General features: G+C 36.9%; 1 protein-coding gene and 1 long non-coding RNA gene across 3 annotated transcripts; one reads left to right on the top strand and one right to left on the bottom strand.

Moving 5' to 3' along the window:
• The first annotated feature begins 624 nt into the window (after window positions 1–624).
• On the top strand, window positions 625–23,732 carry LOC149717443 (uncharacterized). Of its 2 annotated transcripts, none has more exons than XM_089838858.1 (6): window positions 625–1,326; window positions 14,200–14,361; window positions 17,386–17,591; window positions 18,293–18,593; window positions 18,917–19,162; window positions 21,801–23,732. In XM_089838858.1, the coding sequence occupies exons 1-6, from the start codon at window positions 1,075–1,077 to the stop codon at window positions 22,089–22,091; spliced, it is 1,458 nt and encodes a 485-aa protein (XP_089694984.1). In that variant the 5' UTR covers window positions 625–1,074; the 3' UTR covers window positions 22,092–23,732. The 2 variants fall into 2 exon arrangements, with proteins under 2 accessions (XP_089694984.1, XP_089694985.1); XM_089838859.1 differs by lacking the exon at window positions 625–1,326 and adding an exon at window positions 10,428–10,760.
• LOC149717444 (uncharacterized) lies at window positions 7,657–9,846 on the bottom strand. Its single transcript, XR_016365591.1, has 2 exons — window positions 9,455–9,846; window positions 7,657–9,375 (listed from the first exon to the last, which is right to left on the bottom strand). It is a non-coding gene; the product is annotated as an uncharacterized LOC149717444 (long non-coding RNA).
• Window positions 23,733–23,895: the final 163 nt, after the last annotated feature.

Raw genomic sequence — 23,895 nt, 5'->3', positions numbered from 1 at the left:
ATGAGTATTGTTTTATGAAATCATGGGTAATAATCGTGAGTGTGCTTAAATTAATCTTAAGTTTTATATCAACCTTCAATTCTGGAAGAGTCACGGTAATTTTTATCTTTTTTATCCGAAAAAAAAGTATATCATAGACGATTAAGTGAAAGAATGGAAGGGTAACTTTAACTTTTAGGCTATTGAAACCGCGATTACGAAACTAATCTTAGTAAGTCCTTCAATTAATTGTCTTTGAAACACGCCTGCGAATTAATTCTCCACTCTCCAGCCGCTTAATTTTCTTTGCTTTCGTAAATTCCCAACCAAACCTCGTATCGTAATCGTAATATAAATTCCACCACTCCCGTATGATTGGGTGAGGGAAAACACGTGGTTTTGTTTATAACAGCAGAGCGTGTCTATCTTTTCGAAACCGGTAGTGTCACGTGTGTAATCATCATCATCATCCTTCCCAAAGTAAAACTTTACCCAACTCGGGATAGGGGAGGGGGGATATACTACTTTGGGGGAAAGAAATCAACTTTTGCGTTTACGCCGACTTACGAATAGTACTCGAATACCATTACCATAGACGTTTCGTTTCGACAGAGAAACTTTCAAAGTAGTAGTTAAGAACTGGCTTTAGTTCGGTTTTTCGGCCCGCTCTAGTAGAGTGACCGAAGTTTGAAAAAAAAAATAAAATTTATATTACGTTATTAGATTCATACACGTTGAATAAAAGTCGAGATTACGTTATAGATTATATAAATAAAAATAATATTCAGTGACTCTCCGTTTCGACATCACATCATCCTCTTGATGAATTCCGACATTACCAAGCGTGCGCGAGTCATTTTTATGATTTAGCAATTTTGATTATAAAGTGTTTTTTTTTTTCCTTCGTATGAAATATTCTGGTAATAACGTAACTAGTTCTCGGTTGTCTCGTAATAGAGTGACTTTATTTAGGTAAATAACCCGGCCTTTTTTACATTCCCCCCTCCAAATATCGCTTCACCGTGACCGACGGAGGTGAATTTAGATTCCAGTAATTTTTTTTAAATAAGGAAACTTTTTTGAAAACTGTACCAAATGCTGGGTGAATTAGGCTTGGAAGAGATGTCTCCTCATCCAATTCCCGCGTTATCGGATAATAATTTGGACGTCTTGTCCACCACCGGTAATAAGAAAACTCGGACTAGCGGTTGTGTCGGTACTAATATGGTGGTCCCCGATAGCAAGTACGAAGATACTCTGGATTTGACCAATGATTTAAAAATTGCCGCTGAAAAATGCCAACTTTTAGCCGTGCGATTGCAAAAGAAGGGAGAGGAGAAGTTGCGAGTAAGATAATTTTACTGTTTCTTAAGCGTTTGACCCTTTACTTAGTCATTGTGAAGTTACGTTTGTTCTTTTGAACAATGGAATATGTTGAACCGATTATATAAATAAGGTTTGTTCCATTATACTCAATCCAAACTTAGTTCGTCCCAAGAAATTACTAAAGGTAATCAACCGCGTTTGTTGCAAGAAATTATCAAAAGGTGATCCGCTTTTGTCCCAAGAAATTACCAAAGGTAATCAACCGCGTTTGTCTCAAGATATTACCTAAGGTAATCCTCCGCGTTTGTCCCAAGATACTACTAAAGGTAATCCTCCGCGTTTGTCCCAAGATATTACTAAAGGTAATCCTCCGCGTTTGTCCCAAGATATTACTAAAGGTAATCCTCCGCGTTTGTCCCAAGATATTACCAAAGATAATCGGCGTTTGCACCAAGGTATTACCAAAGGTAATCGGCGTTTGCCCCAAGATATTACCAAAGGTAATACGCGTTAGTCCCAAGAATTTACTAAAGGTAATCCTCCGCGTTTGTCCCAAGATATAACCTAAGGTAGTCCTATGCGTTAGTCCCAAGAATTTACTAAAGGTAATCCTCCGCGTTTGTCCCTAGAAATTATCAAAGGTAGTCCTATGCGTTAGTCCCTAGAAATTATCAAAGGTAGTCCTATGCGTTAGTCCCAAGAATTTACTAAAGGTAATCCTCCGCGTTTGTCCCTAGAAATTATCAAAGGTAATCATCCGCGTTTGTCCCGAAAAATTACCAATGGCAATCGGATCCTCGTTTCTCCCAAGAAGTATTCTGAGTCAATCGACGTTTGTCCCAAAAATAACCGATATTTTGAATCCACTCCATGTTTAACTGGTTCTAATTAAGCTTTAATGCGCCGTCACAATATTTTTTCTAAATCGAAATACGTCAACAATTTTAACGCAATAATTATCGGTCTGCCAATCAAAACTTGGACCGTGATGGTAAAAACCCGGGCCCGTCTAAATAAACAGTCCATAATTAATTATAGAAAAAGGTCACGGTAATTTGAAAGAAAAATTTGTTAAACTTAATTATAAGGAAGATATTGACGTGTGTTTAAAATAAAAATTATAGGGATTTCACGGTCGTCGCGAAAAATAAAAAAAAGGAAATTAAAGAATCAAAAATTGCCCGTCGGAGAATACATGTAATCTTCAAACTTGGCGTTTTTGGTTTCTTCTTTTTATTATTTTCTTGAATCTCTTTTTGATTCTTTTGTAAAAGCCTCCATTCTGTCATGATGGTTTTTTTTCTTTTTGTGGCACGCCGGGTAAAGCCCGGTTTTACCTTGTAGCAGTGAGCACTGCCTGTAGGTAATTTGAAATTTCCAGGTAAAAGAAATGGAAATTCTTTCTCTATACCGGTATGGTTCTAGGGAAGGTTCTCACGAGCCTCGAGATTTTTAGACAGTCGTACGATCGTATGATCTTGGCCCCTATTTTTTAACAATCGTGAGTGAATCAACCTAGGAGTAAGGAGCTTTGTGCTCCTTCTTCTGAGTCGCGTTGCGTTGGGTTTCTCTCTCTCTCTATGCCTGAAGCCCTGAACCGGGAGTGTGGGACCGACCACCCACCTACTTTCGCGCCATTTGTTGTATTTCGCGGATTGACTGTATTGAGCGGGAATTTATATTATTGGCATGATGACTGTACATCGACCACCCATGAAACGACACCTGTCTCGACCTGAAATAGACCATTTCGATGGTACAAAAACGGGGGGGGGGTTAGTAACCCTCAGTATCGGGTCAATCAACCGGGTTACCACAGGAGTGAAAGGACAGGGAAACCCTGGAAAAGTCAGTAAGGTTTTCAACAACGTTGCTGAAATACCCGCGGTTATATCATCCAGGTGGATGACCTTTTGAACTCCGTTTTAGCGAGATCACGTTTGATCATGCACCACCGTTCGTAAAATGCGATTTAAACGAAATTGTTCACGTGTATCACCCCTTCAGCGCAGGCGCTAAAAGCGAGATGGAAGGCAAAGGTTTGCCGCGTGTCTCTCCCACTTAGTTAAATGAAATTGTCTATTATGTGGTGGTGGTGGGGGAGGGGGTGTTTGTCGATGTCTAGAAGCGGAGGTTTCATTTCACAGTCGGGAGTTCCTTACTCCTAGTTAATTTTCTCTTGCTACAACTAAAAGCGACTATTGTCCCGTTCGTCATAAAAGAATTAATTAAGAAAAGGTTATAGATACAAACTGGTGATTAAGTTAGTATTTTGCAAAAAGGGAAATGGGTGTTGGAAAAACCTATAGATACGTTTTGGCAAATCCCAGATAGATATCGTTATGGAAATTTATCAGCGCTTGCTTACCAATAAAAATATAAATGTATCGGGAATTTCTAGGGAAACGGTAGCACCAATGTTACAGTTAAGAAACGGCGGGAGGAAATTTCTCCAGCCCCTTTAGTGCGCGCATAAGTTTATAAGTGATATGTTCCATAAGTATGACACTACCTGTACTTCGTCATCCTGGAGACTTACTGGGGGCTAGTTCGAGAACGACAAGCGAGAATTGAAGTACTACACTCGGTTAATTTTGCATGGTCCATCTTCCTATTTAGTCTGCACTAAGCCTTTGACAGCGTCTCACCAGGCGTCGCTTTACAATCTCGAATCTATGACTTACGTCACTTCATGACAAGCTCCAGTTTGTAACCAGTGACAAACTTATGGAACATATCTTATAAATTTATGATGCACGATATACTATCAAAATGATGATGGGACAGTCGCAAAAAACCTTTTAAGATGTTTTAACTTCAAGATAAGATGTCATCTCATCCATTTCTCTTTTTCTATCTCAATTCTCAAACCCAAGTTTAAACTATAGAGCTATTTCAGTGGGGGAAAAATTTCGTCTGCTACGAAAATTGGGCCTGCCTTTGAGTGTAGGGTGGCCATTTTATGAGGGTTTTCTCTATGGGATAATAGCATTGGTGACGTAGCCATTACCCCCTCTGAAATAGCTCTATAATCTAATCTGGAAAGAATTCTCCTCTGAAAAGACGCTGGATCAGTTTATACCTTTGTCATCGTTACCAAACTAAGTGCGAATAAGTTCTTAGGATATTTACAAAAGTTAACTTCTTGGGGAATTCACCCTTTTTGTATCTTTCGCAGTCCTCGAGGTTTCAACTTTATATATTTCTTTTTCTTCTTTTAATTTTTTAATCTTTAAAAATTTGGACGTAAATTTGTTTCTCTGATGGATGCTCATGTCCTTGACACGACTTCCCCCAATAAAAAGAAAATACCAATTAACAGTTGGGGGTGGGTGGATTTATTGTAACGAAAATACCTTCGTATACATATCGTTTTTAAAGTTTTGCGATAAGTAGTAATAATATCTCGCCTATTAACCGAGATAGGGTTAGTTAAAGGAATAGTACAGGTAACATAACAAGATACCTTGAAACAACGGACTTTTTCAAAGTATAAAAGGAAAAATAATAAATGATGATAATCAAGGACTACTACGCCATCCGCCATTGGTTTAGTGGCGTCTGCTAAATCGAACCTCTAAAGCTAACCTCTCTCAGCCTGTGATAATTCAACCAATCCCGTAGTTTGAAGGGGTTCAGGCTAGCAGATGCCACTAAACGAGGACTACTTCGCGGCCATTCCTTTAGTGGCGACTGCTAAATCAAACCTCTAACACTTACTTCTCTCAGCCTGTGAGAATTCAACCAATCGCGTAGAGGTAAGAGGTTCAGGCTAGCAGACGCCACTAAACGAGGACTACTTCGTAGCCATTCCTTTAGTGGCGTCTGCTATCCCGAACCTCTTAACCCTTACCTCTCTCAGCCTGTAAGAATTCAACCACCTGTGATAATTCAACCAATCCCGTGGGGGTAAGAGGTTCAGGCTAGCAGAGGCCACTAAACGAGGATTACTTCGCGGTGGTTCCTTTAATGTCGACTGCTAGCCCTTACCTCTTACCCTTACTTCTCTCAGCCTTTGATAATTCAACCAATCGCGTAGGCGTAAGTGGTTCGATTTAGCAGACTCCACTAAAGCAATATCGGATGGCGCAGTTGTCCTTGATTATTTTTAAGACTAATTAAATGCTAATTATCATATTATAATAAGAGATTATTTCTTTCTTTTTTTAATATTTTTACTTTTATATTTAGAAAAAGGCTCGTTCTTTTAAGGTATAATGTTATGTTACCTGAACTTTTCCTTTCCTTTAATTAAGTCTGAATAGAATCCCTACCCCTAAATTTCTAGCCAATGACTTTTGACTTTTGCGTGAAACTATCTATACCTGGTTACGCCATTCATACCTTGCCACCCTAGTTTGAAATGGAATATTATTAAGATTTACGTCAACCGTGATAACGTTTTATATTTGAAATGTTATCAACCGTTTTTCCCCACACACCCTTTTTAAAGGGAATAATAAAAGTTATACGGGATATTAGTTCTGAACGGTTGATTGTACTTTCCCGTGGGACAATGGAAACAGTCACAAAAACCGGAAATAGACTTTGGCTAAAATTGCCACTTAGGACTCTGTTGCAACTGGTTAAATTGTCGCAATAGGGTTAAAATTGCAATAAAAGTTACATAAACTTTGCAAACGTTGGGAGTCTGGTATTTGAGTACCCCGGAAAAGACCTTAGCTAAAATTGCCGCTAGTTAGCACTTAGTTGCAGCTAGTTAAATTGTCACAGAACGGTTTAAGTTGCAACAGAAGTTACATAAACTTTTCATACGTTGGGGGTAGAAAAGTCTGGTATTTGACCACCCCGGAAGAGAGGCCATGGCTAAAATAGCCACTAGTTAGTTGCAACTGGTTCAATTGTCACTAAAGGGTATAAATTGCAATAAAAGTTACAAGCACTTTTGAAACGTTGGGAGTAAAATAGAGTATGATATTTGACCACCCCGGAAGAGACCTTGGTTGAAATTGCCACTAGTTAGTAGAACTTTGTTGCAGCTAGTTAAATTGTCACAAAATGGTTTAAATTGCAACCTAATGTTTCACAAATTTGGTTTAAAATGCAAGAAAAGTTAGTAAAAACAGGAAGTAAAGTGGATCAAAATTGAAAATATGATGCAATGAAATTATTAAAGTGTCATTTCCAATTCCTTATCATATTTTTGTCGTTTCACCCAGGTTTTTATCGTTTAGTCAGATTTTTATCTATCGGTTATTTCACTCGGAATGCCACGTAAACAATAAAATCAACGCAAAAAATGCAATTAATGAGATAAAAGCGTGACGTACTGACATTTATTTCAGTTCCATGACACTATCGATGCAATTTAATCGCAGGTTGGGCTACAAGGCAAAATTAGTATAGATATGTCTAATGCCTTTATTAATCATAATTCTTTTTAAAAATTTTCCTGATTTCGACATTTACTTCGTCTAATCTAACTATAGTTAAGATGACTGGAAAAATAACTCCAGTGTCGTAATTTGTGTTTAGCTAAAGAAATTCCAAATTGAGGAAATTGCAAATTAATGATTCAAGAGGCTATATAGTTAAGACAGTGTAAATTTAAATTCACACTATTAGCAAATATGTGGAGTGGCGTAGCGGTTATCGCTTTCGCCTGTCAGTAAGAGGGTCCCCGGTTCGATTCCGGACCCTGACACCACGTACAAAAGCCTGCGAACAAATGAAACCCTTCTGCATAGAGTTTGCAAGTTCTTGCCCCACTGGTTTAGGAAGTTTTCCACCTCGGTATTACCCAATTTCTCCTTTTTCATCAAAACTTGCTGTGGTCAAGGGTAATAGTTAATATAGGGCGCTGTAGGTTAGGTTATCTGTGACATGGGGCTAACCACTACCACCCCTCTATGCATTGACCCAACTGTGAAGCCACACTCTTAGTGTGGACATGCCTTCATAGACAAAGCTTAGATTATTATATTATTTTATAAAAATGCTAAGCCTAATTAGATGCAAAATTATGTCTTTTATCTTAATTAATGATACGTATTTTCCCCTTTTACTTGATTAAAATCAACCAAATAATGCTTGGTTCTTTCTTTCTTTCTAACTTGGAATTTCCATTTTCTTTTAAAAGTGCTTGTTAAGTTTGTTGCATTGTTTACCGAAAATCTTTAAAAAAAAAAAAAAATAAATATAGCTAATAGATGAGCTGGCTTACTCATCCACCGGGAAAGTCCCCGATCTTTGCTACGAGTTCCGGCAATGCTTGTTTTTCCCCAGGCCAAGCCCGTTTTGTAATTCTATCTACAGGGTGTTCCAAAAAGAAAGGTGGTAGGGCCGAAGTACATTGCGTTCTGTGGGCGAATTTTAAAGTCAAAAATGTAATTTCTATGAAGGGACACCTTTTGGAGTGTTTTATTATTAAGTAAGCATTGTTTGTACAGTTCCTTATTAAAATTTCACCTTCTTACTTAAATTTAAGCAGGGATAAATTTAATTTTAGAAGCAGGAATGGAGAACGGTTAGTATTTACTTCAGTCCGACTCATAGCCGCCCCAGTATAGAGCCCCTCCCTCCAGCACGTAATGAACAGTTTAAATTATCTTGTTGGCACACTTAAACTACGTTTTGATGACGTTGCTGACGGGGACGGCGAAAAATACGTAATTCCTTTTTACCTCCGTCGCTATGACCCGCCTCTTCTTTCATACCCCCTCAGTCCCGGGGAAGGGGGTCCGGGACTTTGACGCGCGCCCAGATTACTCTGTTCTCCATTCCTACGTCTAAAATTAAATCCTTGGCAACACCCTGTACCTAAGCATCATAAATGATGGATTTTCACTAGAAGACATTAAATAAATACTATAATTTTTCCCATTATTATAGTTAGTTATATGATAAATTTTCCACCCTTTATGACCTTAATAATAGCGGCAATAGCCCCACACGTGAACGGGGGTTTTTTCTTCCTTTTTGTTGCTAATTCGGGTCAATGATTATGCATATACATTTTTACGTTTAAGTATTTTTTTAAATAAAAATGTGCTCACAAATTTACAAATAAATCCGCTAGTCATTTAAACTTGAAAAAGAGAGAAGGGGTTTTCCCAGATTTGAATGTATGTAGATTGTATAAAAGGCATCCCACGTTAATTCGGTATTAGGTTTTACGCTGTTAAAGGTAGAAAGGTGTCATTACTGTCTCTTCTTTTTTTATTTATTAATATTTACGACCCGCGGTGACCTAAAATACGCGTTATATATCGTATGTATTACTACTAATCGCGGATGTATCGCTCTGTCAAACGCGGAGGATTTCAACCTGGCTATAAATCTTTTTTTTTTATTATTTATTCAGTAAATTTTTATAAACTGATTTGCGGATGGTTGCTTGATATGTTGAACTAACTAACTGTTTATGTTGTGGTAGAGAATGATATCCTGTTTTAATTGTTTAGCTGAAACTGTCCTATATTTTGTTGTTGATGTTTTTAATATGATTTGTATACGATTTATAATGTAGGGTAATTGATAATACCATCAGGTTTTTATTTATAAGGTTGGGTTATAAGTTTTTGGTAGTTATAAACAAAGATTTTGTTAATTCAGAGTAATCATTATTTAAATAGTGGGGTGGCGTAGCGGTTAGCGTTTTCGCCTCGTAGTATGAGGATCCCGGGTTCGATCCCGGATTGTGGCACCGGATGAAAATCTGGGAACCCGGTTTCTCCTTTTTGGTTAACAGAGGTTAACGGTAATAGTTAGTATAGGGTGCTGTAGGTTAGCTGTGGCATAGGGGCTAGCCACCACTCCTCTATGCATTGTAAAGGGACCCACCTTTAAACAAGCCACAGGCTTAGTGTGGAAATCCCTTCGTAGAAAATGCCTAGATTATTATTATAAATATTCAGTCGTGATTTCTTGAATCTGAACAAGAGTTAATCAAAATAATGGATAGTGTCCTGTGAGGACAAGTGTTGCCCAGTCGTTTTTGCGAGTGCAATTCGGTTGCTATTTCTGCAACAAATTGAAAAGCTTGTAGCAATATGTTCGATTCAGTTCCAAACCTGCAGGAGATGCTCTAATAACAAATTTCTGGCAACCCTGACAAGAGCATTTAAAGTTATGAAAACAGTACTAGCACCTTTAGCAAGCACCATATATATTTAAACATTTTATTTACTCGGGATCTAACATGAATCCACACAGTTTTGAATCGAAACTATAAACACTCTACACAAGATTTAATTAAAATCAACTTAACCGTGATTAAATCGGACTTACATTGAAGCTGTCTCTTCCCCTCATAGCTCCCATGGAATTTTTATGAACAAGTGTGAAAGACACTTTTTTTCCCTTTTCCTTGCACTTATAACCTTACTCTTAATAATTAACACTTAAACTTCCTTAATCTATACCAATATTTTAACCACCCTTAACTTTTTCGAGGCTTAAAAATAACCATAAGTTTGTTTCAAAGAAAATTTAGTCTAATTTATTCCCAGAATAGCTCTCCTTCAAGAAAAGAAGGAAAAAACCCTATTCGCTCTCGAAAACCCAACTAAAAGTTAAAAACCTATCTGAAATAGACATTGTGAGTGACACAGTCAAATCAGCTATCTTAGGCCAGTGCTTAGGCTGAAAATAACCCAAAAATCCTCGCACTCCAGTTTGTTATTTTTTTTTTCTTTCGAGTTTCGAATTTTCCACCCATTTCTTGAAATTCCTTGGCGTTGTTGTATCAAGAAGTGATATCGAGTTTATTAGGGAGAAGGAATAAATTTGCCACATTTCCAGCTTTATCTCCAGTCCAAACGTAGGTCCGGAGTTAATCCCCGCCTCTAAATTACAACCAGCATCTCATTGGTTCTTGAAATCTCACGTCAGCGCGACGCGAATGACGAAAATGACGTATTTTCCGACTGAGGAGAGGCGAAATAGCCCGGCCTCTTTTTACGTCCCCCCTTGTATTTTGAAAGGGGGACTGGGACTATGGCGCGCGAATACTTAGGCATCTTAAACCTTCTCCCTAATAAACTAGATATCACTTCTTGGTTGTATCTTATCAAACTAATTTCATTTTTAGCTTTTAGTTCAGCTCCAGTGATAGTTTTACATTTATTCTTAACTATAACTTTTAGTATAAAACCACGTTTTGTTTGCAGTTTGCGCCCAACCTCCATGGCTAAAAGACGTTATTGTTTAATGTTTAGTATTTAATTATCTGTACCGTTTATTAATAAGTTTATTTGAAAAGACCATTTGCAAAGTTTAAGACAATTAGGATAAGAAAAATCCCCTTTTCTTCGAGTTTTGGAACGCCTCTATACTTTACTAACGACTTAATTTTGGCCACTAAGAGTTAATAGTTTATTTTAATTTTGGAGAATCTCGCGGTTGATGAGAAGAAAAAAATGGCTTCCAAAAAACCCAGTTGGAAAATTATTCTACGTAGTGATGATATGTGTACCTGCATAAATGAAGGAGGAGTGAGTTTTCTTTCTATTTAATTTTCTTTCGACAGAAGTGACTTTTTTATATAAGTATGAAAGAAAGAAATTTTTCCCGGTTTGAGTTTAATTATGTTGTAATATAATTGGGGTTTTGATTCGCGTTGCTTTTTGTAAAGGCCTGGTTAGGAAACTAGTGTGAAAAGAACAGAAGTTGAATATAAGTTGAATTACCTAATTAAAAATTGATCACTGATCAATATTTACTAACTTTGACCCATCTAGTTGAGTCAAATGTTGTATAGTATGAAAAGGCCTTTAGTATCCCATCGTCAATTTGTTAGTACTAAAAGAACTTTAACGGCGCTTCAGAGGGTTGTTAGCATTATTTATTAGAGTATCTCCTGCATGCAGGTTTGGAACTGAATGATTGATAAAAGAATCGAACATAATTCTACAAGCTTTTCATGATTTCAGTCTGTTGTTGATAGCAATTTGAATTGCACGAGTTCATAAATGCGCCTGGCAACCCTTGTCCACACTCCATCTCTTAGGTTAACCAGACTAATGCAATACGTAGCCTTTTTCATGGCCATGTGTATAAAATTAATTGATTGGACAATTAGTGTTCAAAACCCAAAAGAGCTCATAAATAGTATCCGCTAAAGGGGGCTAGAGAAATTTCCGCAACCCCGTTTCTTAACTTTAATCCCATATAGTAGTGGCACTCCATTTTAACTACCCATAGAGCTTAATACAGTCAAAGGCAAGTAGGTGCCATTACTCTATACGCTTCAGTAATTTGCAGGTTTTTAACTGAATGATTACTGAATCAAACATAATTCTACAAGATTAGTTCAGTCTGTTGAATTGCTTCTCGCTGGCAACACTTGTCAGCACACCATCTATGGTTAATTATAACTCTTGGCGGGAAATACCTGCAAACTACATTACGTTAATTATTACTCTGTCGTTGGTTGTCTCAGCAATTACTTCGTATCGTTATATTATTTATGCTTTCGTTTATAACGGTTTGACCTAAAAAAATTAAAACGGGTGAGCTCTGTAGCTCTAGACACGTGGGTTTTTAATAAATAGTTTTTATCTTTCTCTTTTTCTTTTACAATGGTTGAAATTTTACAAGGATGTTCCCAATTCTTGACGGTTTTAAAGGTAAACTAGTTTTTTTTGGTTAAGGTACTCGCGCAAAAAATCGCGTCCAATGATAAGGTGACGCAAGATGACGTAAAATTTAGGAATTTTTCCCTAGTATCTTTTTTTTTCTTCTTTATTCCGATTAAAATACGGTCAACGTGATTTGGTTTTCAAAAATTTGACCTTGAATTTTTGACATAATTTTACAATTATCCTAAATTAAGCTTAAGGGGCAAGAATCTAAATACCCTCTAATTACCTACTGGTCTAGTGTGTTTTATTTCATTAGGGTTTCAAAGCTGTACTTTCCTTAATTAGCAAAGAGACAAACCCCCCTTTAATTGCTAATTGACTCTTTAATTTGTATATGGGAAAACAAACTAATTAGTGGAGGTTGGAGAATTATGCATTTTATTAATGTGGGGTTTAATTAAGTGGAATTAAAGGTCTTTGACATGCACAAAAAAACCCTTGATTTTGCAAGAAAACCATTTTGTTTCAAACTTCAGATTCAAGAAGCGCTTCATTTTATTTCAAACTTCACGTGTAAGAAACCCTTCACTTTATTTCAACAAACTCGCGCGTGTCTATAATTCACTCGGTCAAAAATGTAGATTTTACTAAACGTCATGTTCAAAACTGTAGATTTTACTAAAGGTCGTGCTCAAAACTGTTGATTTTACAAAACTTCGTGCTCAAAACCCTTCAGAATTTACAAAACTTCACGTGCTCTGAACCTTTCACGTTACACAAAACTTCACGTGCTCAAAACCATAAATTATACAAAACTTCACGAGCTAAAAACCTTCCCCAATTTGTGTCACTATTCCTTAAAAAGTAATTTCGTGGTTTCCCCAATTACATTATACACAGTATAACAAAACGACACCACAAAAAAGAACCAAACGACCTTGCAAATTTATACAAACGATTTTTCTCCTTGAAAAATAAATCTTGAATACATTTTTAAAAGATACTAGAAAATACCTATACCGAAATTGAAAGTTTAACATTTAGTTTTTTTCCTTTTTAAAAGAGGAAGTTTATGCTCAGCCATAACTTAATTATGATCAACGATAACTTAATTATGCGCATATTCATTCAAACAAGGAAATATCTTTTTAACTCCCAATGATATTTCGGGCGTGTATGAATGACTTGTCAATTAATTTTCATCAGATTTAATTATCATTGATGACAGCTAGAGTAGAAGTTCAATAAACGGCTTGAAATATAATTAATTCTATTGACACTTCCTCGACACATAATTACTCGACGCCGAGGGTTTTTCTTAGGCCTAGTTTATTGACTTTTAGGGTTAACTGTAACTCTAGAGATCTCTGTGAAACCTACCTACGTATAAACCTAGTTTGTGTATTTATTTTTTTCTTCTTAATTTCGAATTACGTGTTTTAAATTTTTGAAGGTGAATAGAGAAATTAGGACGTTTCTCTTATGGTCTATATTTGGGTTTAAAAATTGGTTTACACTTTGGATAATTAGATAAAAAACCTCGGGGATCATTAGGGAAATATTAATAGACTCCATTACAAGATGGAGGGTGTCAAAGTATCATCTGTTTGATGGGTTAAGACGAACATTGATTAGTTGGTATTTAGGCAACAAAGACGTTATATAGGGCTTCTTTGTTACCAGTCCATCGTTTGAAGTCATATCTAACATCTTTGTGTTCAAACCGAGGGGATAATCACTGTCAGATTTCCTGTACACCTATTACACTTTACATGTAATCATTTTAGCCGGGCTTTTACAGATTACTCGTAATTACTTTCGTCAGGGATAGATTTAATTTTAGAACTAGGAATGGAGAACAGAGTAATTTGGGCGCGTCAAAGTCCCGGACCCCTTCCACGGGACGGGGGGGGGTATGAAACAAGAGGCGGGTCATAGCGACAGAGGTGAAAAGGAATTACTTATTTTTCGCCGTCCCCGTCAGCAACGTCATCATAACGTAGTTTAAGTGAGCCAATAAGATCATTTAAAATTTTCGTTACGTGTTCGAGGGAGGGGCTCTATACTGGGATATGAGTCGGACTGAAGTGACCGACCCCTCGGTTCAAACACAGTACGCATAAACTTAGGTATTAATTATGTTGTTAGGGTCCTACTAATAAAGATTATAAATATTTTTTCAATGTTAAGAAAGACGTTGATGTAAAATCATGAGTTACTTCATTAAAACTTTATTAGAAGTACTTGTTAGATGCAAATCTCAGTTAAAAAATTATTTTTTGAAAATTTCGTTTCGTATAAGGAAGGACCTTGTGATTTAATTACTTCTTAACTTTTTGTTCTTATCCAGGCGCCCGATGTCAAAGGCGTTGAAACGCAGACCTCCACCACAACGACCACGTCCACAAATGGAGAGGAAAACCATGACAAAGTAGTAGTCAGTGATAAAATTGAGGAAAAAGAATTGTCCGCCATGCAGGAGAACATTAGGTTACGTCAAGATATAAAAGATGTAAGTGTGCTCTCGCTGTTCACTTTTGCTTTTATTCGGTACATGTAATTTTTTTCAATAGCAATCTGTACAAGGGGAATTCCCGGGTATACCTTGTACATCAGGTTATCAAAAAATATCCTTATAGAAACACTTGAAATAATATTAATTTGTTTTATTAATTAATGTATTAAGGGGATTTTATATTTTACCCAAAAGAGTTGCCAGACAGTTTAATTGATAGGAAAGTTTATAGCAGTCCAGTTCGAATCAGTACTTGATTAACTTGACTCTCTGAGAGGGGGGGTGGGGAGATTATCTCTAAACCTTTGGTGAAAACTATTTCGATGTAACCAAGGGGAAAGATACGGGGGTAATACTTTGCCTTTCATCTCGATATTTGGCGCCTGCGCCGTAGTCTATTTGTATCATGAGAGCGCGCAATGAGGGCAAGGGATCAACCCCCTTGTATGTCCGATGCTGAAGGTTGCCTACCCCCTTTATTGTACTTCGAAAAGATCTATTACATACAGAGCTATGGCAGTACTACGTATGCAAACGTCATACCCTTCTATCTCTTAGCTGAGTGTCATCCCCTTATTGGGCGTGTAAAGTATCCTTTGTACTTCGAAAAGGTCTATTACATACAGAGTTATGGCAGTACTACGTATGCAAACGTCATACCCTTCTATCTCTTAGCTGAGTGTCATGCCCTTACTGGGCGCGTAAAGTATCCCCTTTAATAAGTGCGCGCCCAGATGGAGGGATACACAGTCTACTCCCCTCTCTACCGTCACTAGTCTATTAGAACTACTTTATATGTACGGGAATTTGTATCCCCCCACCTGCAAGGTAGTAATATTGACTATTGGGAATCATTGCCGTCAGGTTTAATATTACTTGTCCCTGACGGCGTCAACATGCCACACTCTGTTTTGAAGTGTTGACAGGAAGTATAGATGATAAACTATATTTTTGTAAATGTAAAAGAGTTAAGAGTGTAGGCGTTTAAAAACCCATATTATAGTATTTGAGCCGCTTTGTAAACATTCGATCACTAAGTATAAATTGTCCATTTTAATTGAAGAATTGGGAGGGGGAAATTTGCCGTGTCTTTTCAAGTCGCTCAAAGGAACCATGGGTAGGGTAATCTTGGAAATCGATTTTCTGGGTTTTATCTACTCTTGATGTTTGTACCTGTTTTCGTAGAAGTGTTTATATCAAAATAAATACTCTTGTGAGTGTAAATCAAGAGCAGTTGAAACTAGTACTTGCGGGAATGCATACAGCAGTAATAGGAATCATTGTGTAGTAGCCATTTTCTTTCAACGTATCAAGGCGGATTTTGTGTACATTACTAATCATTATGTGTGACGAATTTTACCTGGCGTATAATGTACCTCGTTGCACGTTGAATCTAGCGCTTGTACCCGACTTCGCGTTGCTACTAACCAATGAAACCATAGTTTAGAAATACGTCATAATTTTGACGCTTGACATATAGTAAGTTCTCAAGCCCGGCCCACAAAACCCGTATTGAAATTAACATGGGAGATATGAGGCGCAATGATTCCTAGTATATGTATGTATTCCTGGTACCAGTAGTAGCGAAAATGGGCTTGAAACGAGGGGATAGCCACTCAGCGTAATCGTTGTACGTACCTTTGACTGTACTAAAGGGGTTACGCGCTATCTTTAATATCCCTACCCTTGACAATATTAAATTGATGACAGCTATTCCGTCATCTGGGTGCAGGGACTTGGAAAGTGAATAGCCCCTCGGCTAGAAATAGACGCTACACATGGAAATAAATAGTGATCGCAAACTGCTCTTGATTTTCCTTTTATGTTTATAGCTTTATTCGTTTCGTTTAGAAGCGAAACTAATTTGGTTGGAAGTTCGTATTAATTTTAATTTGGGATAGATTACTTATGAAATAAAAACCGTTATTGTTTGTTCAGCGTATCATATAAAGCTCGCGATATTTTTCCCCCGGTGATAAGATATAGGTACCTAAATGAATTTTACTAAAGTACATTTGATAGCGATGACTGAGTGGGAAAACCCGACGCAATCTTTCAAAACTTACGTAATATAAATATGAATTTCCTTTCCCTCCAGTTTCAAGTTTATAGCTGTATAAGTTTCATAAGGTATTTTCTATAAGTATGACAATTATTGCGCTTTAATTGTGTAGATAATGTGCGTGCAGACAAGTGTTGCCAGTCGTTTGTGAGTGCAATTCAACCGCTATCTACAATAGACTGAAAAGCTTGTAGAATTCTGTTCGATTCAGTGATTATCATTCAGTTATAAACTTGCAGGAGATGCTATGATAAATTATACTGGCAACCCTGTGAAGCGCATGCAGTTAAAGTTAAGAAACAGGGTTGTGGAAATTTCTCTAGCCTCTATTTGCTGAAGTTTTTGCTGAAATCAGAAATAATAGCATATTTGCCCTGCATGGGAAGTAGGATTGTAGGACTTTTTACATTAACCATGGGATGTTAGTCAAAAGGGGACATAATGTTTAACCAAGTAAATGTTTCTAAACTCTTGAATGAAACCCACAGCTGGCTGGAGATTATATGTTTTAGACAAGGGGGCGTGTTCAGAAATGTCCCAGGCCAGGGTAAAGGTTATTAACTTCTACTGAGAGTTAGTTTCAAATAACTCTTCAGAAACTACTCGAGAATTGACCAAGCGGTTTTTGTAGAAAACTAGCGAGTGAGCTACTTCCTCCATGGCCAAAACTTAAGTCTTTGACCGCGTCTGTCCAGGTGTCGCTTTACGAGAATCTATGAGTTCACCTACGTGCTACGTCACCCCATTACTAGCTCTCGGTAACCAGTGTCGTACTTACGAAACGAAACATACCTTATAGATTTATGACTACACCGATTAAAAACTAGCAACTTTATGCTAATTATTTTCAAGTTAATTACGTATTCTATAGGTTATTAATAACGGTATTTTTTGGGGAGGGAGAAATGTTTATGTATTTTTGGTTTTTAAAAATATGTCACCGTGTTTATTTATATTAGGTGACAGACATCAACAAACGTTGGCAAAAGTACAACAAAATGCAACAATCCTACGTTCAGAAGTTGTTGGGTGAAATACGAAAATTGAAAGAGGAGAAATCACAAATGGAAGTCGAAGCTATGTTAAGAAGAGGAAGTAGAAGCAGAAATAATGAGGAACCGGAAACTTCCGCTGCCAAAAAGATGCCAAAACCCCTGACATTTAGGTTAGTTTCTTATTAATCAAATCAAACGTTAAGCAAACAAGTTGGTCACAAACACCAGACTTTACTTTACCCTCGACTGACTTATGAAAAGGGTCTGTCTATAGACCATTTCGATGTAACTAAGAGGGGAAGACACGTGGGTCTCGCTTTTTGGCGCCTGCGCTGTAGTCTTTTTGTATCATGAGATTGCGCAGAGACGGATGGCAATGTATCAACCCCCTGTATGTCCCGATAGGGTAGCAGTAATATATAATAAACCCCTTCTATACCAAACGTCAGACCTAAGCTTACGAAATCATCTTAACTCCTCCACTAGCCTCCCACTTTATAAAATCGTCCACCATGTAGATGTAAATGGGAGGAGCCTTCTGAAGCTCCGTCCCTTTTGCTGTTTCCCTATAGAGAGATTTCAGATGGGATAATAGTACGTCACACCCTCCCGAGTCTTACCGCTGTTCTGGTAGCCATATTGGGTGGTCTCAGCTTCGTTCCTGCTTTAAACCCACCAATATGGCAGCTTAAATTATGTCACGAGACTGAGCTGCTCCTCCAACTGAAAGCTCTCTATACTGAGGGTTGCCTACCCCTATTTTTTACGTCGAAAAGGCCTATTCCACTACACTAAAACCTTGACATTATTAAATCCTAAACCAAAACCCGAATTATTAAGCCTAACACAATACACTCCCATCCTTAATTAGGCATAGTGATTCGTCGTTAATTGATAACAACGCCGTGGTAGCCGCTTTGAGACAAAGTTACGAGAACGCCGTGAAAGAAAACTACAGATTAGAAAGTGAATTGGACGAGCTAAAACAACGCGAAGCTTGCCGAGTTGCCGAAATGGACAAACTTGCGAAATTACACGCTGAACAGTTGGATCTCTTGGCTTACCAACTAAAAAGCCATAAAGAAGATTGGGAAGCCGAAAAGGCAGAAAAAGAAGAAGAAAAGAACAAAAACCAAAAATTAAGAGAAGAATTGGAACAATTGAGAATAAAGGTATGGATTGGTGACCATTCTGGGAAAAAGAATATTTTTTAAACTAGGTCTTATGACCAGTGAACGTCCTAATGTCCAAAATAATAAACTGGTCTCCGGACTGGTCCCAGCCTTTGTTCTCCTATAGATTTGCAATTAATAAACTGATCCCGAGGACCAGTAACCCCCACCCCTTGAATTTAAAAACTGGTCCAAGCAATTAATAAACTGGTTGGACCAGAGGAATTATGATATTCCCCAGACTATTGGTGACCCCCTTTTGCCCGGGCCTTGGGTTTGACCCTGCTAGTTGCTAAGACCATGGTTATTACTTAATTTTTCAGTACCGTAACTACGCGGAACGATTAAGTTTAATCGAACAAACTTGCCGTTGCACCAGCACGAGTATAGACTGTGAATTCGTGCCATCTTTGAATGAGTTCCCATCATCGAATCATCATCATAATCATTTGAGGTCATTGAGACGTCATCAGAGTTTTTCGCCTACCAGAAACGGACGACGTGCCAGTTTCATTTGTGACGGACCTCTCGGTCCTTATTCATCTTCTAAAGGATTACCCGAAGATCAGGTTGGTTATGGTGGTTTGATTTGATTTGTTTTTTATTTTTTAATCAGTGGGTGGGTATGGATCCACTCATTTTGGCTAAGTTCCCAATAACAAAACCTCTCCTACACCCACTTAAACGTTACTCACATAATAACAATGCTTCATCTTGCGTTCTTCTTATTGGACTTGGTAACCTTATATTTAGTTCCTAGATATTTGTTGATTCATTTTCATTCTTGGTGTGAATTAGTGTTGATTTTCAATTTTCCAGGTTTTTATATGTATACATGTATATGATTAACCGAGGGGCAAACCACTGGTGGGTTTAATTCATTTTTAACGCAAAATAATTAATGACGGGAGTGACCTGTCCCTCGGAACTCGCGTTTATTTTCAACTGAAATGCAAATTTTTTCGGAATATAGGTCTAAAATTGGCCTATTTTGTTTGGTTCATAATTCAATACTGCCTTAGTATTGGCTGTTTTTGGTATTGGTTCTTAAACCGCTTACCCATTTAAAAATTGCGCTTGGTTCATACTATTTTCAAGAAAAAATGGCGATTTTTACCGAGTAGTACATAGAATTGGTCTAATTTTGGCCTACTTTATGTTAAATACTGTCCAACATTGACTATTTTTGGTGTATTGGTTCCTAAACATCTAACACATTTAACAATTGTGCTTTGTTCATACCCTTTTCAACAAAAGTGGCAATTTTTACCGAATATTACATAGAATTGGTCTAATTTTGGCCTATTTTGTGTTAAAATTGACTATTTTTTGGTGTACTGGTTCTTAAATAGCTTTTCCAATTAACAAAATTACCGTCGTAAATCGTATTCGCACCTTGTAGAAATGTTCCGACTCACTGCGCACTCATTTAGAAAATCCATCGCAATCTTTTTTTTTTTCCTAAAAACAACGCTCGCAAATTGCCCTATTGCGGAAAATAAAAACCCAGGTTTTGCCTGTCGAGTCTAGAAACTGTCCCCTCCCATCGAGAAATTTTAATGGAATGCATCCGTTTGAGATCTTGCTCGTAACACGTTTTATAAGTAGTTGTTTATTTATCGTTTTCCCAAGAACTCCTTTAGTGGAAACGTAGCTATTGTTTGGATTGCGTCTCCTGGCGCAAAAAACCATTTTTAATTGTTCGGAATTCCGTCGGTTCCATCTTAAAGGGAGAATGAAATTGTCAGACTACAATTAATAATCGATTTATATTGATAAAATAACAAAATTTATATAATAGTTGACTTGCTAAGCCTTGCTCTCTTTTTAAACTATTTTAAAATCGTGGTGACCAATTAGAACCATCCCCTCACGCGATTTATTATTGCCTAGCAAAGAAACATTTAAATAGAACCTTCCATTAATTCCTTGCGGAGAAACCACCCACAAGGTCGGGGTCACCTTTCTTGGGTTATTTTCCCTCGCACCAACCAAGAGGCAACGCCAGACGGAGCTAGAGCTCACTCACTACACGCATTATTAGACTAGCTGGCGCACTGCCTCTAGCGTGCTTCTTGGCTCGAGGGAAATAACCCAAGAAGATGACCTCCCTGCCCCTGTGGTGTTTGCTTCACTTCTGGAATTATTGGAATAGTCGATATAAACGATTTAAAAAAAATCTTTTTTGGCCATTTCATCCTCCCTTTAATGTTGTTTTCTTCGAATTTTAGATTTGATGATGGGGGAATTTTGTGATTATTTTTTTTTATTTCCTTTTTTCTTTTTGTTCCGGGGCTTGCCTCGCCCTCGGGCGTTTTGCTATGGTGGCATTGTACCAAAAGGGCTATAATAAAATCTTCGTAACACACACATACATACACACTCCTCTCTCCTACGCTGGCTTCCCATAGAAATTTTTCAATCTCCGTTCCGCGGGAAATCCCGGCTCGAAGATTTCCCTACCCTCCCTGGTAATATTTCCCGCCCTCCCCCTAAAGCAACTAAACCAAACCAAACCCGCTGTGATTTACATTCATCCTTTCTTTCATCACCCGCCTTCGGCTATCTAAATTTCCCGCCAAGACATTTAACTCACTCTACATTAACTTTTGCGGAACTGAACATTCATTCCCATTGGCTTTTTCGTTCACAGTTCCGTTCTATTTTTTATTTTATTTTTAATATTATTTATTGCAAATTCTGACTGGTGTGAACGTCTCTTATAGACCAACCTTGGGAATGTATAGATGTAATACTTGGAATCATTAAGTGTACTAGTAAATTAACCGAGATAACCCGAGAAGGCGGCCCAGGAAGCCCCTGAGGTGTTAACTTCCCTTCTGGAATGATCTATTTTATATAGCTGTGCCTAATCTATAATTAGTCAACTGTTATTGGTTGGGCAAATAAATGGTCACGTGACCCGGAACAGTGGTATATGTACAACAAAGACGTTAGATATGGATTCAAACTTGGTGGACTGCTAACTTTGAATCTCTATATCTAAGGTCTTTGTTACCCACATAAAGCGACCCCATAAATTCGACTTCATATATATACTGTAGAGATATAGTTGATGATTCCAAGTACAACTTATGCATTCTTGGCCCCGTTCACACCATAATTATCAAAATTATTATTATTTAAACAAAATCTCTTTTCTTTTCTTCTCCCTACCCTTTGTTCTTGGATTGGTTGGTTAATTAGCCAATTATGTTAACGAGGGGAGCTGGCGCAACGGCTAACAATAGCAAAAGCAACAACGACATTGTGGGTAACGCTCTGAAAGACACGACTACGACGCAACAACACCCAGTCATGGTTGAAAAGGAAGACAGTTTTCAACTGGTTGACCTAAGATCTACAACCAACCCTGGGGCGCCTTTTTCCATTACAAAAGACGCGGTCGAGTGTCCAGGATGTTTGAAAGAATTTCCCGCCGAACAACATCTTAATTTTTTAGATCATTTCGAAGAATGCCAAACGGACAGAAATTGAAAAGTTTCCCAAATTTCTTCAATTCGAACTCTTTCTTTTTTTTTTCCACCCCGGTTTTCTGCTCTAAAGACAAAATACACAGCGCGGGAATTTTTTATTTTAAGCCCTATACCCAGAACTTTGCAACACACAAACTGTTCTACGTCTCGGTCAAAAATATTAATTTAATAATTGCATAAGGGAAAAGACCCATCTTTGATTTGATCATAAAAATAACCAGCCATGAGTGAGAAATCAGTTTTTACTCGGAATATAATTTCCTTCCTTCCATCGTGGGAAGTGATCTATCATTTTCCAAGGGAATTTTTTTAAAACAGGGTTCAAATACCTTTATCTTTAATTTGAGAAGTAAATTATTATTTTTTAACCCTTTAAGTTAGGCCTTGTTCATCGGCTACTAAAACCCTAAAATTAGGCTTAGTCTTATGAAGAAATATACCTAATATTTATTTAAGACTATTATTATTAAGAACGAGGTCATTTTTAAAACCTTGAAAGTTAGGCCTAAATCTTCAGCTACTAAAACCTAAATTAGGCTTAGCCATATGAAGAAATGTAATAATTTATTTAAGTTTAATTTGAGGTATGACCCTAAGCCTAATTTAATGAACGATCTTAACTCTATTTTAAGGAATAGCCTTAAGCTTAATCCCTAGTTTAAGGATTGTACCTTAAGCCTAATTTAAGGACAGTACCTTAAGCCTAATTTTATAATGAAAGATCTTAACTCTATTTTTAGGAATGACCTTAAGCCTAAAGCCTAGTTTAAGGACTGTACCTTAAGCCTAATTTTAAGGATTGTACCTTAAGCCTAATTTAAAAACTACCTTAAGTCTAATTTAAGGCTTGTACCTTAAGCCTAATTTAAGGAATGACCCTAAGCCTAGTTTAGAGATATTGGATCTTCTTTTAAAATTAATTATTCCGGATTAAAACAACAAATAGGCCTAAATAAACCCAAAATCATTTGACTCGCAAGGAACTCTACCTCTCTACTACTGCATTCTGATTAACATTACTTAGTCATAGACTGTCACAATAAACAGTAAAATAAAAGTGTATACTGAACCTTCGTTAACTGGTCTCAACTTAAGTTGATGTTAAGCATTAAGCAAAACAAGCGCGCTATATGGTCAAATGTTCCTTTGTAAAAGACCCGCCGCGCGTTTGTTTATAGAATTGTCGTATTTTGTTTATAAAACCTTCTTAAGTAAATAAGAAACGTCACCTACACAATCTCCATTGAATTTTGAAGTTTTCCATCATTTACCAAATAAAATTTAAAGGGTAAATGCTTTAAATGGTAAAATTTTAAATATTTTAATCGTTTGTTTAAAATAAGAGCGTTAATTTTAAAATTAACCCTTTCCTTCCTTCCCCTACCTTCTCTCATTCATTTATGTTATTATCTCGCAAATTTATTAATTGGGTGATAAATTATTTTAAATTCTAATATAATTAATTTATTATTTGATTGACGAATCAAGATTTGATTTTTCTTGGGCATTATGATTAATGTTAATATTGATTTCAACTAATTACGAAGATTAATTAGTTCACTGGAGATCGAACAATATTATGTAAATTTTTTATGTTTTTCTTTTTTTCTTTGCTTTTAATATTAAACGTAAATACATTTTATTTTTATTTTTCTACATACGAAAAAAACAAACAAACCGACCTACATGTTTACAAATAACAAAAATCACACACGTAATTCACACAACGTAATAAATTAAATTAATTTAGTGCGTTTATCTTTTCATTTTGAGCTATTTTTACAGGAAAATAATAATAATAATAA

Source organism: Phalangium opilio, unplaced genomic scaffold (assembly GCF_054372755.1).
Source record: "Phalangium opilio isolate 3A_F unplaced genomic scaffold, DU_Popi_V2 ptg000003l_1, whole genome shotgun sequence".
NCBI classification, from domain to species: domain Eukaryota; kingdom Metazoa; phylum Arthropoda; class Arachnida; order Opiliones; family Phalangiidae; genus Phalangium; species Phalangium opilio.
This window is presented reverse-complemented; position numbering and strand designations above follow the sequence as displayed.